Raw genomic sequence first — 18,023 nt, 5'->3', positions numbered from 1 at the left:
TCCTCCAATTTGTTTCTTTCATGTTTTCTTTTTTCATTTTCGATGCATAAGCAATGAATTTTCCTCTTATGTATGATTTTGACGCTTCCCACACAGAGGCTATGTTATCTGTGGAACCAGTTTTAACTTAATAAAGATGTTCCAAAATAGAGTTACCAAATGCCTCATTTTGAAGTAACAGTATTAAATCTCCAGCGTACTTTCCGTTCTTTTTCTACATTGAAATCGACATGTAACTCCACTGTGCCATAGTCACCTATAATTGTTTCTATTTTGCAACCTCTTACTGACTCCACTAACTTATTACAAACTAATAAAACGTCTAGGATATATCTTGTGGCCGTGTGAGTAAAAAGTATATTCTCTCTCCCATGGATTGTTAATCTCCATATATCTACTAGATTGCAGACGTCTTTAGGTGATGTCCTCCATTGGGTGTGGGCTTATCAATGAATCTATTCATGACATGACCTGTTTTAAATCACCTCCCAGAATAATCTAACCTTCTGTATTACCCAACAAACTATTGATTTCATGAAGTAAGTCAGGTTCTTTCTGTTTAGGTGCATATATATCGCATGGGACATTATGAATCGTCCTTACTTATCATTTTGTTGTTTAAGCAATACAAAACTTCTATTCATACGGACAAGGATCAATACACCGTTTTGTTTGCTTGAATAGGAGCTGTGGTATACTTTGTCCACCCGATCTCTTTTAAATTTTGATGCTGTTATATGCAATTCTTGAATGAAAGTAATAATACACGGTGCAACTTAATCTGCCACTTACTAAAGTATACTTCAGTATAATCGTGACCTATAACACTTGTTAACTTTAATCAAACTCACCTGGTGGAAAAAAACAACATAAAACTAAACCTGGCAACAGGGAACATTTTGCCGTCTTTTAGTCCTTTTCTTAACTTGGTCCGTGAGATGCATTGAATATTGTCCTCAGGCAGCACAATGACCTAACTTCTTAAGTACAGAACCGACATGAGTTTTATCTTCTGTTCTTTGATTAATATACACCTCATATAATGACGCTTGTCCTCTACTTAGCTTGTTGCAAGAATTTCTCAGCCTCCGCGTTGTCTTGTATCGTCTTCCTCTCCCCCTTCCATGTGAAGATGAGCATTGCCGGGAACACCAGCCGGTGTTTCGCCTCCATCACCCGTAGGCGTTCCTTTGCAGCGTTGAAAGCTCTCCTCTTCTCCACAAGCTCCCTTGACGGGTCCTCGAAAAGAGGGAGTTTGCAGCCTTCCCACTCCAACCCACGTTCCTCTTTGACCATGTGCAGCACCTTGTCCCGAGCTGACGAGTGCAAAAACCGTATCAAGATGATTCAAGATGGTTTGTTCACATCTGGCTTGGGCACTAGCGAGCAGTGGGCCTGTTCCACTTCCAACTTGCTGCCTGCGAGGCCGAATCCTTGAGAAATGATCCTCTCCACGTTGCCTCTTTCTTCCTTGCCTTCTTTCAGCCCCACCATTCTAACATTATTCCTCCAACTTTGGTTCTGCAAGTTCTCCACCCGTTCCCAAAGTGTCACCAGTTTCTTGTTACATTTCTCCATCTGAGCACTTACATCTTCAACATTGGACACTCGCTGTTCCACTTCACCCAGCCTTATTTGAATATTTGCCACTGAGTCTTTAAGCTCTTTATTTGTCTCCTTGATCGAGACGACATCTACCACCACAACTTCTAACGCCGCGCTCATTTTTGTTATTTCTTCCATTAGGCTGAGATCTGTATGTTTCTCGTTTGTATCGCTTGGATCCCTCAGAGGGCTAGTAGAGACGCTTTCAAGTGTTAGGCTGGTCCTCGTTGCTAGCTTACTTCTTGTTGCTGCACCTTTGAAAAAGTTTAGCTTTAAATGCAGTAGAGATATTTATACTAAACAAACTCAGGTGTATATTCCAGATATAAATGAAAATAAAGGTAACTGGTTCCTGGAGCTCTCCTAGCTTGCTGCCATCTTCCTTGGCGGTCCCACATGACTCCCTCGTTTTTACGAAACTTTATTCACAACTACGCAGTCTGGTTTACAAGCACAAAATATTTATGAGTGGAATTTGTGCCCATAAAGATGTCCTGTTTGGTTTCCCTACAGAATGATCCTTCCAGATTTAGTGTTTGTTGCTCAGGTTGGAGTTTGAGATCTTTGAGAAGTTTAGAAATGGGGGTGTTGGGGGGGGGGGGGTAGGGGCGTGGGTAATGGACTGAACTTATATAGTACTCCACTCCATCCACCATTCAAAGTGCTTTACACTAGTCACAAATGCACACACATTTATACACCAGTATCCAGATAAGTATGCAAGTGCCTTGCCTAGGGCACATCAACATATAGCAGGAGAAAGCTGGATTTGAACCAACAACTTTAGTATTGCAAGACAAAGCCCAGTTCCCATGGTGGAAAATGCTGTTGTTGGGATACGGGTTAGGTTTAGGCATGTATTAGTAATGGATAGGTTTAGGGTTAGGGTTAGGCCATATAACTAAACGAAAAATGAATGGAAGTCACTGCAAAGTCCCCATAGGGATAGAAAAACCTGAGCTTCGTGTATGTGGGATTGTATAGCCATTGTTATGAGGACCAAAACATGACATCAGACCAACGCTTTCTGGCCAAATTAGCAGTTGTCAGGACATTTTGCCATGTCTTCACAATGCTAATTGTGTTAATGCTTAGGCCTAGGTCTAAGGTGTGAATTAAGTTTAGGGTTAGTTTAGGTTAGGTTGGGGCAAAAGGATCAATACAAAACGAACGCAACGTCCTCAATATATATATATATATATATATATATATATATATCAATATGTGTGTATGTGTGTGTAGCTCAGGTGTGTAAATAAACTCAGACCAGCTCAGCTTTTAATGGTCTCCGCTTTACTTTATACAGCATAAATAAAACCTCTGCTCCGTCTCAAACCTGCTCAGAGGTCACAAGGTCAAATCAGGAACAAACATGGCTGCCTGGCCCAGCCCGCACACAGGTTACCATGGAGACAGTAGGACGTGGCCATGTTTTTACTCCCCTGGGTTGGGCGGGGCCTCGGCTTCCTCGCCGCTCGGCGCTGACATCTGCATAAAGAGCTCTCGCAGCTCCGTAATGTCATCATCCAGGGTCAGCAGGGGCGGCGCCGAGCGCTGCTCGCGCTCTTCGATGAAGTCCCACAGACGGACACTGTTCATGAACTGAGCATAGAGAACAAAGGGTCAGAAACCACAAACCCCTCCAGCTCGTAGACACAACTAGCAATGGTAGCAGGTCCTGACCCGGACATTTCCCTCAGAGCTTAGCTGTTTCCGAGGCCGGTCCGGTTCCGCTCGTGTTCCATCTGGGAAGGCATGAAGATACAGACAGTTTCCTCCAAAGGGGCATGATCCGCGGCCCTCATCAAAGTACTTACAGGCCTTCTTACTGTGGACACAGGAATAGATTAAAGCTGCAATCCCATTGGCTGAGAGCAGGGGGCGGAGCTCAGACAGTCTCTTACCTGACACCTGACTTAAAGAGCTCGATCAGGTGATCCTTCTCTCCCTGATCCTCCACCCAGTACACCGAGGGGATGACGAACTCAGAGATGATCCTACATTCTGGACATGATCTGACACACAAGGAGAGACGGTCAGACCCAAAACATTGAGACCACCTAACAGAACCTTCACAGAACACCAGCAAAACACCTGAGCAGATCCTTTGACAGAACGTTTGCATAACCCCTTGACGTACCATCTACAAGAACCCGTGGGGTGGACTGGGGAGAAAAGGTGGCCTGGGTGTTCCTGGCAGACTGGCCCACTTTCAACTGCTGGGTTGAAATTTTAATGAAACATATTGATCTATAATTATATATACACACATAGTTACAATGCTAATGAGTTTATTCTCCGATGGCCAATAGGATTTATAGCAACAAAATATAAGCATTCATATTTAGTCTCAACCATAGCAAAGCCTTTCAACAGAATAACTTCCAAACATAACAAGTTGACAGAATAAAGGAGAAAAACTGGTTCAGTGTGACCTCTGCTCCACCATCATTAATCATCTCATTCTCCAGCATCTTCAGTACATCTGGCTTTCAGACGTGGAAAGAGTACAAATAAAAGTCAAGTTACCAGTGTAAAATGTTATTTAATCAAAGTAAAAAGTACCTCATCAAAGGTTTACTTGAAGTAAAAGTTATTTTTTTATGAGCAGAAGAAAGTTCCTCTCAAGCATTTCATTAAGGAAAAGATGAGATATCGGTCTTATTTTTAATTAAAGGAGCACCTTTTTAAACGAAAATGCAACAGATAAATGTATTTCTTCTGTCAGCCGCTATCTTTATGGTTCTCTGCAGCTGATCATCTCCTCCCTCTCAGCACCTTCTATGTGTCACCAAACCATCTGCACCCTTCACTACATCGATGAAGCTTCTCTGTGGTCTAGAACATAAACCAGATACTGTTCACTAATTGACTCCTACCTTTATTATCTCTCACCTTTACATTTCCTAGTTTGCTTTCGCTGCTCCATCTTCACATCTAACAGGATTTATTTGCTTATAGCAACATTAATAAGTCCCATTGATTGTGGCGAGCTAGAGCCACAGCACCACTACTGGGCCGAGGCGTTTCTGACTCATGACTGCTGAGCAATGAGCTCCTCTGAGGGTTTTGTTTTCGTAGGCCGGACTTGATGGGACCAGTTTTTCTGATTTCTGCTGCTCACTGCGAGCCGGCCGGCCCGGGAGCGCTCATTCATGTGTTTCCAGGTCCACTCCATGGCCGCGCGCTGAGCAGACCAGCCTAACTGGAGGGAGGAGAGGTAGTGAAGGTGCCGAGGCTTCGTGGCGCCACAAAACAAGAGCGTGCTGCGAGACTACAGGACCCAGCGCCATAGCACCTTCACGGGCTGAACCACCGGCCCACTAACCCGCAGGGGAAATCCCTGGCAGTCCCATAGGCCGGTCCACCCTTAAAGAACCCCATCAAAACATTTTTACAGAACCCCCAACAGAACTTACAACACCTCTACAAAATCCTTTCCAATAGAACCTCTACTGAGCCCCCCCGCCCAACCAAATCCAACAGAACCTCTACCTTCCCACAAAACTTCAACAGAATTTCCTCCAACAGAACTCATACAGAACCTACCAACAGAACTGAGAAAAATCCTTGACAGAACCTCTACAGAACCCCCTCACAGAAGATGTGCCGAAACCCCGACAGAACCTCCAAAGAAGCCTTTTTTCTCAGCTCTATTTTCCCCTCCTACGTGGTCTGAGATTCTGGTCCCAGACCCGTCTCCCAGGGTGGATCGAACTCACTTGATGATCTTGTTGCAGAAGGTTCTGGTTCCACGCCACTGTCTGATGCAGCTGAGACAGAAGATGTGGCAGCAGGAGGACAGGATGCCGAACCTTCGCTCCGACGGGACGGCCTTCTGGACCACAACCTCCATGCAGATGGAGCACACCTGGACAAGAAGGACAGTCAGGACGGCAATCGTCATGGTAACCAGCTCAGAGACTTACCACACCCACCTTGTTCTGGCTGAGCTGAGCTGCAAATGCCTTCTCCATGTCGGCCTCAAACGCCAGCAGACACATCTGAACACAGAAACACGGGCACACGGTGTTAGGTTCAGAACCATTCTGGACTCTGCGTTAACAGAACTCGGTCTTATTTACACACCTTCTCATGAGCTCTCCTCTGCTCAGGATCATGGGGGTGGAGCACCTGCAGCCCGCACACCTCACACAGGTCACCATGGAGATATGTGCAACTGTCTCCATAGTAACAGTGTCCGGCGACGGCATACGGACAGAGTTGATAGGCTCCACCCACAGCGTGAGGCTCTGCAAGGACAGGCAAACAGGAAGTCATCACATCTTAATGAGAACACCAGCAAATCAGACGGCTGTGTTCAGCACAGACCTGGTTCTGGAGCTGAACCATCCAACCCGGTTCTGATAGCATCCACGTAGGACTGTGGAGCTGCTGCTGCTCCCTCTGGTACCACCAAGTTCAAACTGTCCGACGGGCCCCCGAATGCCCGGTCACTGCCCAGAACTGAGGAACAGGAATGGGTTGTGGCTGTGTCACATGATCAGGTTCTATGTTAGTGTGCCGAAGGAACCAACTGAAACTGGACCGTGAGGTTCTAACAGCAACCAGGCTCAGCAGGGAAACTATGCTGACACACCCAGAGAGTAAACCTGAAGCAGCTCGCTGAGCACTTAGGTGTGGCTGGTTCTTCTGTCAGGTGTACCAGCAGCTTGTTGTAGTTCCCTGTGGATCCAGGTACAAGGCCCGCCCACCCAACATGCTGCGCTCACCTGGTCCACCTAGGCACAACTTTCCTTAATAGTGTGTTAATTACCTCTGTCCCTCAGGACCAACGTCTTCTTCCCTTCATCTCTGACCCCTCTGCCAACACCTGACAGGTCCTCTGAAGCTCCTCCTCTGGATGAAGGTTTCACGTGATCATATCTGTACACACAGCACACACCAGTCAACACTAACGGTGATGCAGGTGTTTTATTTACCTGCCAGGTTTAAACGTTAAAAGCCTGCCCTGTCAAGCTGACTGTTACCTGTTCGATAGGTGCCAGTGTTAGCTAGAGTGTTGGCTGTCAGGTGATGTTCCACCTGACAGGTAGAAGGTGGAGGGGTGCCTCACCTGCAGCGCTCTCCGTAGGCACACACTCCTCTCTGGTAGTACTTGCAGATGGTGGAGGGTTTGCTGTTGTTCAGGTCATGAGAGAACAGACAGTGGCTGCCCTCTCTGCAGACGCCATGGAGAAAATACCTGAAACACAGCACACCTGGAGACATGACTCGTCTGACATTCACCTGTTCAGTTTACTCAGGTGGGTTTGACCTGAGGTTTATGATCATCTCCTAGGAAGGTTGTGAATTATTTCTGCTCCTTTAACACATCCAGTTACCTTGATCCTCTAGAATTGATCTATACCTGAAGTTTTCACTTTCCAGAAAAATTCCTACAGATGTTTCATCTGGAGTTTTCCAGATGAAACATCTGCTCTTCATCTGTCTCTGTGCTAGGCTCCATCAGGACCAGATCAGGTCCAGATCAGGTCCCGGTCCTCTGAAGGAGCAGGGAAGGGTTCCAGCATCGGAGGTACCATCAAGCTTTGATGCGACTCAGGAGAATCAGAGTTCGGTTGGACTAAGAACGTCCTGGTTCTGATTTGTGGAAACACTTTCAATGTATGTGTACGGATGACGTCAATATGACTCTGACTCATTGGGCAGCAGAGGTTCGGACTGAAGTTGACCTGTTTGCAGTTATATTGGACCGAACCGGGTGAGATGAGGCAGGACTTCGCAGCACCGACCTGATGACAGCGTGCCCTGCCCGAAGCTACTGTTTCCATGGTAACGCCAGGACTGGACCACCTAACTGTTCGATCAGGCGGTTATCAGCGCGTGCTCGCACAGGTGAGCTTCCCTAGCAGCATATCTGTGACCTAGCGGAGCTAGCTAAAAACATTAGCTTTACGGCAGCGCGTGCCTGTCGGACGGACAGGTGAGGACAGGTGAGGACAGGTGAGGCACAGAGACACAGTAAGAGCGCGCTTACCTGCAAGTCACCTGTCTGGTGCTCATCTTCGCCGCGGACTCAGCTGCCGGAAGTCTCCTGCTGGTGTTCCTCTCTAAGGGCTCCCAGTGTGAGCACCAAACACAGCAGAAAGGTTCTGCAGCTCCAGAAAACAGCGCCACCCTGCGAAACCTCTGAGCCCAAACTGGGTTCTGATCTGGTTCTGGTCCTGTGGTTTTATATTTTTCTGTGTTGTAATGTATGAGAAGATTATTTTAATTATCCCAAAAGGACTTCTTTTCCTTTTATCCCTGACTCTCAGCAGTCGGACTGTCTGTGGTTCGGACCCAAATCCTGATCTGTGGGTTACTGTCATCGTGTCTCCTCACCGCAGTGAGGTTGGTTTTAGGTCGGATAATTTCGCCTCTCTCATGACCCCGCTCAGCTTTTCACCTGGCTGACTTTCACCTGTTCAGGGTTAGAATTACCGATTAGTGTTCCTAGAGTTCTGTGTGTTCCGGCTCTGGTTGGTTCTGCCCCAGCATTTGCAACATCTCCTCCAGGTCCTTTCGGACCAGAGGAACCTGAATAGCTATATTTCTGAGGTCAGAAGCGGTTTCATGTTTTTCAGGCATCATCAGTTTAACTGATGGTAAAATGTATTTGTATAAAAGTGACAGAAAAACGGATTAATTTCATAATAAACATATTGATAGACCATTCATGGATAAATATAATCTATCCAAATCCTGCTTTTTCTAACAGGGGGGCTGGTTCCCATCTCCAGCAGCTCTCCTGTCCATCACAGGACAGACAACAATGCACACAGGTGGACCTAACAGTCATTTTTTTGGACTGGGGGAGGAAGCAGGAGTACCAAGAGAGAAGCCACGGGGAGAACATGTAAACCACATGCATAAAGACCCCAGCTGGGATTCAAACCGAGGACTTCTTGCTGTGCTAATCATTGCGCTACATCAGTCCACCGGTCAAGCTTTCAGCCCTTTTTTCTCTTTGAACAAACATTTGAATCATTTAAAATAAGAAAACATGATTTATTTTCTGCTGATTGAAGAGCTGAAGAAGCCTTTAGGATGAGATGTGAAATGTCTTCTGGAAGCAACAGTTGCCTTCTACTGAAGCTCTAAGGATTGTTATGTCCTAGATGAATCTACAACAGTGTCAGCTTCCTGCTGTTTAAATGATGGCTGATCTGAGAGTTTTCAGTTCCTGCTTTGCTGCAGGAGGTTTAACAGATATTTGAAGATCTGTGTAGAACAGTCTGAACCACCTGTGAATCAGATCTCTGGCTGTAGGCTCAGGGTATTTCCTGGAAGCCCGTTCGGGTGTGCAGCTCACCTGCAGACAACGAGGATCATTTTAACTGTCGCTCTGACAATAAAATCTGAGATGATGAAAGACTAAGGAGGACACGGTGACATGTGTCCCCAGGTAAGGTCTGTCTTCGTCAGACTCACCTGAGCTCACTGATCAGATCTCTGTCTGATAGGTGAGATGGAAAAAATTCTGTGTGAGCCAATCAGGAGGCAGCTGCAGGACGCTCGTTAGTCTTTGTTTTCTAAGGCTTAGGTTTCAGGTCAGAGTTTTTCTGGTTCTTTGCATCAGAACCAGCACATATAAAACCCAATCTTCAGTCCTCAGGGTATTTCTAAATTTGAACAGGCTCAATTAGCTGGACTTCTTTATTTTGCTGAACACTTCCTGCTCTACCCTGGTTTCTATAACAATGCTGCATACACAGTCCAAAGGTCATCTGCTCCGACTGACTCAGCTCCAGGTGAAACAGGTCACATGACCACCTGTCACACAGCATAACACCTGATAGGCTAAAGCTAGGGTCTGTGATATCATCTTATAGGCTGTAACCAGGCAACCAGGAGAGGAGGAGGAGAGAAGAAACTAAAGAGAGGAGGAGGAACTCGAGTTAGACAGACTGACAGAGGAGATGGAGCAGAACGTCATCCACCTGAACCACTGTCAGAAGGAGATCTTCTGTTTCGCTGTTCCTCAGGTGTGTCCAAGCTGTGGGGAAGAGCTAAAGGGCCGCAGACTCCAAGAAGCGCCGGTGAGCCTGCCGTCCCCATTCACAGATGGACACAAGACCTCCTGCTGCCTGCTAGTGGCTCCTGCACACAACAACCAGGACAGGTAACAGCAGAGCACCTCTGCACAGGTACAGTCTGGTCAGCCTGCAGTCGCATGGTTCATTCCGCCAACTCTCTAGTTTTCCTGACTAAGTCCCAGTAGAACCAGTGTCAGCTTGGGTTGTGGAGGCAAGGGGTTGGAGGGTGATGAAGTTTCCTGTTAACGGTTTTATAACACCAGAAAGAATTGCCTGCTGGTTAGACACCTGAGCTCTTTACCTGAAAACATGACATTCTGCAGCAGGACACCATTTCTATGAGGGCAGGTCAGGAAACCAGTTTGAAGCAAGTATGAGCCAGTCTGACAGCAGTCTAACCAGTGTGTCCTATTCTGTCCCTCAGAGACTTCAGTGGGACGTCAGATCTGCACACTGGCATCTCCAACACTAAAGGTATGAACATGAGATACGAGCCGGGTCAAGATGAGGAGGCCTTCATGTCACTGGTCTGTGTCTCACCTGGGTCTGTCTCACCTGTATATTTATACAGGTGTTGTTTATAACTACACTCAGGATGGTGTGCAGCGAGATCAAAGTGGGTGGGGCCACTGTGTCAGCATCCCCCTAGTCCGACCCGACACGTTCCACATGTTGGCTCAATGGGACCAGTACCTGGAGCAGTTCTCTGAGGGATCCACATGGGATCCTGTGTGGCACAAGTATGTTCCACCTGATCCTCCAAATACACCTAAAGTACCTGTCGTCCTCTCTGACCCACCTGTTGTCCTCCCTGTCCCACCTTTCGTCCTCTCTGATTCACCAGTCGTCCTCTCCGACCCACTTGTCTTCCTCTCTGATTCACCTGTCTTCCTCTCTGACGCACCTGTCTTCCTCTCTGACCCACCTGTCTTCCTCTCTGACTCACCCGTCGTCCTCTATGACTCACCTGTCATCCTCTCTGACTCACCTGTCGTCCTCTCTGACCCACCTGTCTTCCTCTCTGATTCACCAGTCGTCCTCTATGACTCACCTGTCATCCTCTCTGACTCACCTGTCGTCCTCTCTGACCCACCTGTCTTCCTCTCTGATTCACCAATCTTCCTCTCTGACTCACCTGTCTTCCTCTCTAACTCACCCGTCGTCCTCTCTGATTCACCAATCTTCCTCTCCGACCCACTTGTCTTCCTCTCTGATTCACCTGTCTTCCTCTCTGACCCACCTGTCTTCCTCTCTGACTCACCTGTCTTCCTCTCTGACTCACCCGTCGTCCTCTATGACTCACCTGTCATCCTCTCTGACTCACCTGTCTTCCTCTATGACCCACCTGTCTTCCTCTCTGACTCACCTGTCGTCCTCTCTGACCCACCTGTCTTCCTCTCTGATTCACCAGTCGTCCTCTCTGACTCACCTGTCGTCCTCTCTGACTCACCCGTCATCCTCTATGACCCACCTGTCTTCCTCTCTGACTCACCTGTCATCCTCTCTGACCCACCTGTCTTCCTCTCTGATTCACCAGTCGTCCTCTCTGACCCACCTGTTGTCCTCTCTGACTCACCCGTCATCCTCTCTGACCCACCTGTCTTCCTCTCTGACTCACCTGTCATCCTCTCTGACCTACCTGTCTTCCTCTCTGACCCACCTGTCTTCCTCTCTGACCCACCTGTCTTCCTCTCTGACTCACCCGTCATCCTCTCTGACCCACCTGTCTTCCTCTCTGATTCACCTGTCATCCTCTCTGACTCACCTGTCTTCCTCTATGACCCACCTGTCTTCCTCTCTGACTCACCTGTCGTCCTCTCTGACCCACCTGTCTTCCTCTCTGATTCACCAGTCGTCCTCTCTGACTCACCTGTCGTCCTCTCTGACTCACCCGTCATCCTCTATGACCCACCTGTCTTCCTCTCTGACTCACCTGTCATCCTCTCTGACCCACCTGTCTTCCTCTCTGATTCACCAGTCGTCCTCTCTGACCCACCTGTTGTCCTCTCTGACTCACCCGTCATCCTCTCTGACCCACCTGTCTTCCTCTCTGACTCACCTGTCATCCTCTCTGACCTACCTGTCTTCCTCTCTGACCCACCTGTCTTCCTCTCTGACCCACCTGTCTTCCTCTCTGACTCACCCGTCATCCTCTCTGACCCACCTGTCTTCCTCTCTGACTCACCTGTCTTCCTCTCTGACCCACCCGTCATCCTACCTGACCCACCTGTCTTCCTCTCTGATTCACCAGTCGTCCTCTCCGACCCACCTGTCTTCCTCTCTGACCTACCCGTCTTCCTCTCTGACCCACCTGTCTTCCTCTCTGACTCACCCGTCGTCCTCTCTGATTCACCAGTCATCCTCTCTGACCTACCCGTCTTCCTCTCTGACCCACCTGTCTTCCTCTCTGACCCACCTGTCTTCCTCTCTGACTCACCTGTCTTCCTCTCTGACCCACCCGTCATCCTACCTGACCCACCTGTCTTCCTCTCTGATTCACCAGTCGTCCTCTCCGACCCACCTGTCTTCCTCTCTGACCTACCCGTCATCCTCTCTGACCCACCTGTCTTCCTCTCTGACTCACCTGTCTTCCTCTCTGACCCACCCGTCATCCTACCTGACCCACCTGTCTTCCTCTCTGATTCACCAGTCGTCCTCTCCGACCCACCTGTCTTCCTCTCTGACCTACCCGTCTTCCTCTCTGACCCACCTGTCTTCCTCTCTGACTCACCCGTCGTCCTCTCTGATTCACCAGTCATCCTCTCTGACCTACCCGTCTTCCTCTCTGACCCACCTGTCTTCCTCTCTGACCCACCTGTCTTCCTCTCTGACCCACCTGTCTTCCTCTCTGACTCACCTGTCTTCCTCTCTGACCCACCCGTCATCCTACCTGACCCACCTGTCTTCCTCTCTGATTCACCAGTCGTCCTCTCCGACCCACCTGTCTTCCTCTCTGACCTACCCGTCTTCCTCTCTGACCCACCTGTCTTCCTCTCTGACTCACCTGTCTTCCTCTCTGACCCACCCGTCATCCTACCTGACCCACCTGTCTTCCTCTCTGATTCACCAGTCGTCCTCTCCGACCCACCTGTCTTCCTCTCTGACCTACCCGTCTTCCTCTCTGACCCACCTGTCTTCCTCTCTGACTCACCCGTCGTCCTCTCTGATTCACCAGTCATCCTCTCTGACCTACCCGTCTTCCTCTCTGACCCACCTGTCTTCCTCTCTGACCTACCCGTCTTCCTCTCTGACCCACCTGTCTTCCTCTCTGACCCACCTGTCTTCCTCTCTGACCCACCTGTCTTCCTCTCTGACCCACCTGTCTTCCTCTCTGACTCACCAGTCGTCCTCACTAACCCACGTGTCTGTGTGTTTCAGGTTCCATGAGGATGATCACAACTGCTTCAGCTTCTGTCTTCAGTTTCTAAACAGCATCTTGGCCATGGAGGGTCGGAGCCTTTTGAGCCGAGAAGACTTTACCCGCAGCTTCATCCTGCCGAGGATGAGGAGGGTGTCCAAATACACCACGCTTATCCGGCACCTCCAGAAACACCAGTACTATATGGTGGACAGACAGGAGACAGAGACACAGGGAGAGAGACAGGACAAGTCAGCGCTCACAAGTTAAAACAGTATCACCTCAATTTTAACCATGCTTTCCTTTAACTTGAACCTGGTTAACCACAAATAAAGCAGTCTAACTAAAGTTAAACCACCCATACTACTTGTTAAACCAGTCTCAGTAACCAGTTACAGCAATTCTACCATTCAAGCCAGCTTTAGAAGCCTTACCAGAAAACCAATTTAACCACTGTAACCACAATCACCTCATCTGTTCGATCCAACCTGGTGTATTTATTTGTTTGTAAATAAAGAGGAATCAATAAAAATTTTCACTGGTCTGTCTGAGACTCGCCTGAGACTCGTCTATCTAAGACTTGTCTGTCTGAGACTCGTCTATCTGAGACTTGTCTATCTAAGACTTGTCTGTCTGAGACTCGTCTATCTAAGACTTGTCTGTCTGAGACTCGTCTATCTGAGACTCGTCTATCTAAGACTTGTCTGTCTGAGACTCGTCTATCTAAGACTTGTCTGTCTGAGACTCGTCTATCTAAGACTTGTCTGTCTGAGACTCAAGCGGTGGGTCTAAAGTGGTTGCAGAAACCACAACTGGTCACAGATTTCTGGATTGGTGGTCAGTGCAGACAGCTGGAGAGACTGGGAGAGGGAAATTTCAGGTGTGTGATTTCTATTTCTACTGGTTGCTGATTTGTTGGATTTCACTTGTGATATTTTGGTTCTGGGTAAACAGATTAATAAATTGATTGTTTGCTGGATTTAGTGAGGAGAAGAAAGCAGGAGATCCTCTAACGATCTCCTGCCTGCTTCTTCTAAATCCAAGCGACATGGAGTCAGCAGAAGGAGGAGGAGGAATGTAATGGTGGTCATTTGGAAGTAAATGAGGGGGAACACGTGGGGAAAGATAGTAAACTTCCTAGAATTCGTGAAAGGAAGAGGAAGAGGCGAGATGATTAGAGTTTGGAAGGAACCAACAATTAAGGCCGTCAGGAGGAAGTTATATAAAAAACATGTTGAATATTGTAGTAAGATTTCAGATGAAAAAGCAATAAAGAAACTGAAATTAAATATGCTAGATTGTTGAGAAATGGGAATTCACTGGTTGGTTGTAACGCAGAGGTTTAGCTATAAGAGTTGGAGCGAGGAAAAATGAAGGGTGCAAAGGAGTCATTGCAGAAAGTATAGACGGAAACCATGGCAGAGTATCAAGAGATTCCAAGAGATTTGTTCTTTGGGCTTATTAGATTCAACGTGAGGCAGTTTGGATCAAAGCCAATGATGTTTCAGCTGTCAGAAGTTTGGTCACATTACTAAAAGGTGGAAAAGAAAGACAGTATGTGCTCAGTGTGCCGGAGAACATGAGTATAGGAACTGGGGAGTTAGAGTCAAGATAATTTGGTAGAAGACTAACCCTAACCCGATGAAGAACATCATGTTGCATCTTGGAGATGTGAAGTATTGAAGAAACAGAGGCAGGTTATGGAAAAAAGTCACTTATTCACACAAAATGAAAATGATCTAACACAGGAAACAGAGTGACAAGTCATTGGAAGGGAAAGATCATTTAATCTCAAAGTGATTAAAAGAAAGATGGAGGGGGTCCCTTCTGACCACCTTCATGGAGATGAAACATTACCTCATCTCTACCTCGTGTCGGTAAGTCTGGTTCTGTTATTTAGATAGTCCCCTTACCTGAACCTAAGAGGCTCAGAGCCAGGGTCAACACAAGCTCTCTCTTAGAGACACTTTCTTCACTGTGTTGAAGACAGTTTCTGGATCAAAGCATGTTAGATGCTGCTGAGAGCTCCAGGAAGTAGTACCATGGTGGAGTTGTACATGCAAACATGGAGTTAAAGGAAAAAAATAAAGCTTTCAAATTGGTCAAAAGGTCTCATAATTATCAAAATATAATTGAGTACAAAAAAGCTCAAGCAAAAGTTGGACACTTGATAAAACAGGCAGAAGGAGCCTTGAAGGGATTGTTGTAGCACAGCAGCACTGAAACAGCAGGGATTCATGGATGGATTAAGGTAATGGGATCACCCTGTACTTAGTATAGAAAATCCAGGTGCAGTGACTAAGAATGAAAAGGCCAGATTACTAGTGAATGCCTCTGCTGTGATGCATAGTCCAAATAATTTGTGAGATGAAGCTACAAAAGGTAGAGAGAGGACTTAAGGAGGAAATGTTGTAAATAGAAAAGATCGAAAAGAATGATCCATTCTCAGTCAGAGAGATGAAAAGGGCTAGAGGCAAACATGGAATATGTAACATTATGTTGAATCATTTAAATGATGAAGCATTAAATGTTGCTATTAAATACACAAGGTCTGAGAGGAAAAGCATCCTCCAACTAGTTGGAAGGAAGAAATTAAAGGTGGAAAATTCCAGTAATCGTGAAAATGATAGGCTTTGACTTCTCATGTATGTAAACTGATGGAAAGAATGGGGAGTGAGAGATTAATGCAGCTTTTAGGAGCAAGACATGTAATAGCGTGTTGGCAGAGGAACTATGTGAGGAAGTTCAGGTCAACAAAAACACTGTTGAATGGGGTGAGAAAGGATAAATAAATAATTTGATAAGTTTTGGGAACTTATTCTTTGAGGATAATGAGGCTTTATAGAAATGAGGGGAACATATATTTCATATAGTTAAACTTCAAGATGAGTTTAAATTTTCAGCTGAGAAAATTAAAGCTTATCACAAATAAGAAAATATGCTAAACAGAAATTACGTGTGTATGAAAATGTTTAGAGAGGGATGAATGTTTTCATTTTATGGGAATATATTTTGATAAAAAGTCTACCATGGAAACATCATACAGGTAATACTATAGAGGAAAGTAAAAATATTATGAGGTGTTTGGCAGGAATCAAATAGGGCCACATTTCTATTCCATTAAGTATATTTCTGTCTCATTAATTGGGTCAAGACTAGATTCTAGGTGTATAATGTACAGCTGAGCTACTCAATGCAGCTTCAAGACTTTGTTTGGGAGCCGTTAAAACAGCTCCAATCTGTGCACAAGTTGCGTCCGGAGAAATCAGTTAATGGTCAATTATTGGCTTTATTGGAAATGTCATAATGGGACACATCTAGTCAGGAGAGTGTTAAGAGACTGTTAGGAGAGAGGAAGAGAATCAGATCGGATGGATCGGTGGTAACATGGCTAGAGGTTTATATGTCAAGGCCTTTAAGACCTACATGGACTTTTGGAGCTTTTAAGAAAAGAAACCAAACTACTGGTACTTGCCAAGAGTTGTATAATCATATCAAGAACAAATACAGTGATTATTTACCTGCAGATTTTTACAGATGGTTCAAATGATCCAAATACAGAAGCTAGCAGTGCAGCAGGCATGGCTCCAAGATTTAATGTTAAGTTTGAAAAAGAACCTTTAATTATCTGCAGTAGAACTGTGTGCGGTATTATTGGCGTTAGAATGGTCAGAAAAGTAGTGATTCGTTATCAACATGACTAAACAGTATTAAACCAGCTGAAATGATCAGAATGTTTAGGGAAATCATTTTACTCGTCTAAGGCTATAATCATGTGGATCCCTGCAGATGTGGGAATAATGGAAGAGCTGATGAGATGGCAAAATGTTGAAGGAAAGTTCAACCTGTCTGAATCTGTGGGTAACAGTGTAGTTAGGGGGCAAAGCATAAAGCTTCACAAGGAGGACATCTACATCCATCATAAGGCTGATAATACAAGGAGCAGAAGAACCAACAGCACAAAAGATTTTATAACTGGTCCCTGCAGCTTGAACGGACCTTCTAGATTATGAGGAAGCATTCTACTGGTCTTTATAATCAGTGTAGTGTTGATGTATTATTATAAAGCTCAAGGAACGTTTGTGAGATCAAGGGTCAGATGTACAGAAGAAGGAGACAAGAACATCTGTGGTCTGGAAACAAGAAAACAAGACAAAAAGAACCATAAATCCTTGTTGTTCCATCAACAAGAGTGATATGGTAAGATATCAGTGAGTGTGGTCTTAAAGTTATGGATTTAGATTGCATTAATGGAGCATTAAAAATTAACTGATTAATATCCTGAATCAAACATCATAGTTCATCTTTTTTCACCAGAGGGTGGCCTAAACCTGCTGCACATCTCTGACTTTGATGTAAGTAAGTTCCTTGTTAGATTGTCACAGTTCCATAAACTTATATTGTTATATTGGAAAATGATATACACACACAATTTCTTACTGCAATCCACAGTAATTGGCAAAATAGAAATGTATTACAATGCAACAAATCCTTATTTTTCAAGGACTGGTTTGAAAGAAATATTTGGTCCATTTAATGAATGATGGAGATGATTTACTGGATTATCAGTTTTTGCAACAAATACAAATTCAACCCTCCTGTTTTAGACTTTTATCATTTGATTAATGTGCTTCCCCAAAATGTTTAATTTCTGACTAGAAACATAATGGCCTACCATACCATACAACCACAGTTACCACATTATCCATTCAGGGGGTTCAGGTTTTACACAAAAAGTGTAATAACTTCTTTACTAGAAAATGTTTAACTGATCATTTATTTCCTGAGCAACAAAAAAATGATGATATCCCAAATAAATTAGATAATTTGATCCATGTATTTAACTTTCCATATAGCTCCTAAAGCAAACACACTTCAAAATTATAACTGACATATATTCATCTAAAGATTTACTTAGATAACAATTTAATATTGATGACAACACTTGCATGTTTTGGAAAAATGATATTGAAACATCTACTCTTATTTTGTTAAAAACCTCTGGAGTGATTTACAGA

At 45.5% G+C, this 18,023-nt stretch overlaps 2 protein-coding genes across 14 annotated transcripts; one reads left to right on the top strand and one right to left on the bottom strand.

Annotated features, from left to right (window-relative positions):
* Window positions 1-2,876: 2,876 nt before the first annotated feature.
* On the bottom strand, window positions 2,877-7,735 carry mkrn2 (makorin, ring finger protein, 2). 4 transcript variants are annotated; one of them, XM_047348623.1, is made up of 10 exons: window positions 7,607-7,735; window positions 6,683-6,811; window positions 6,383-6,492; window positions 5,938-6,096; window positions 5,695-5,858; window positions 5,544-5,609; window positions 5,328-5,476; window positions 3,510-3,620; window positions 3,289-3,433; window positions 2,877-3,207 (listed from the first exon to the last, which is right to left on the bottom strand). In XM_047348623.1, the coding sequence occupies exons 1-10, from the start codon at window positions 7,630-7,632 to the stop codon at window positions 3,040-3,042; spliced, it is 1,227 nt and encodes a 408-aa protein (XP_047204579.1). In that variant the 5' UTR covers window positions 7,633-7,735; the 3' UTR covers window positions 2,877-3,039. The 4 variants fall into 4 exon arrangements, with proteins under 4 accessions (XP_047204579.1, XP_047204581.1, XP_047204577.1 ...); XM_047348625.1 differs by having other exon boundaries at window positions 5,938-6,072; XM_047348621.1 differs by lacking the exon at window positions 7,607-7,735 and adding an exon at window positions 6,977-7,072.
* Window positions 7,073-13,556, top strand: LOC124857385 (MKRN2 opposite strand protein-like). Of its 10 annotated transcripts, none has more exons than XM_047348628.1 (5): window positions 7,073-7,464; window positions 9,597-9,758; window positions 10,072-10,121; window positions 10,242-10,387; window positions 13,026-13,556. In XM_047348628.1, the coding sequence occupies exons 1-5, from the start codon at window positions 7,365-7,367 to the stop codon at window positions 13,273-13,275; spliced, it is 708 nt and encodes a 235-aa protein (XP_047204584.1). In that variant the 5' UTR covers window positions 7,073-7,364; the 3' UTR covers window positions 13,276-13,556. The 10 variants fall into 10 exon arrangements, with proteins under 10 accessions (XP_047204584.1, XP_047204582.1, XP_047204590.1 ...); XM_047348626.1 differs by having other exon boundaries at window positions 7,077-7,464; window positions 9,444-9,758; XM_047348634.1 differs by having other exon boundaries at window positions 7,083-7,464; window positions 9,597-9,733; window positions 10,219-10,387.
* The last annotated feature ends 4,467 nt before the right edge of the window (window positions 13,557-18,023 follow it).

Source organism: Girardinichthys multiradiatus, chromosome 20 (assembly GCF_021462225.1).
Source record: "Girardinichthys multiradiatus isolate DD_20200921_A chromosome 20, DD_fGirMul_XY1, whole genome shotgun sequence".
NCBI lineage: Eukaryota > Metazoa > Chordata > Actinopteri > Cyprinodontiformes > Goodeidae > Girardinichthys > Girardinichthys multiradiatus.
Note: the sequence above shows the minus strand (reverse complement) of the source record. Positions and strands in the feature narration are given on the sequence as shown.

What these genes read in the sequence shown, in the direction of transcription:
- mkrn2 (XM_047348621.1), bottom strand. Translation starts at nt 7,053, where the DNA reads ATGAAGAGCAGATGTTTCATCTGGAAAACTCCAGATGAAACATCTGTA. An exon ending in GTTGGTCCTGAGGGACAGAG is followed by an intron (nt 6,097 to 6,382) that starts GTAATTAACACA and finishes CATGTGACACAG; the next exon opens with CCACAACCCATTCCTGTTCC. An exon ending in GCTCTGAGGGAAATGTCCGG is followed by an intron (nt 3,208 to 3,288) that starts GTCAGGACCTGC and finishes CTCTATGCTCAG; the next exon opens with TTCATGAACAGTGTCCGTCT.
- LOC124857385 (XM_047348626.1), top strand. Translation starts at nt 7,365, where the DNA reads ATGACAGCGTGCCCTGCCCGAAGCTACTGTTTCCATGGTAACGCCAGG. An exon ending in TGGCATCTCCAACACTAAAG is followed by an intron (nt 10,122 to 10,241) that starts GTATGAACATGA and finishes AACTACACTCAG; the next exon opens with GATGGTGTGCAGCGAGATCA. An exon ending in TGGGATCCTGTGTGGCACAA is followed by an intron (nt 10,388 to 13,025) that starts GTATGTTCCACC and finishes TGTGTGTTTCAG; the next exon opens with GTTCCATGAGGATGATCACA.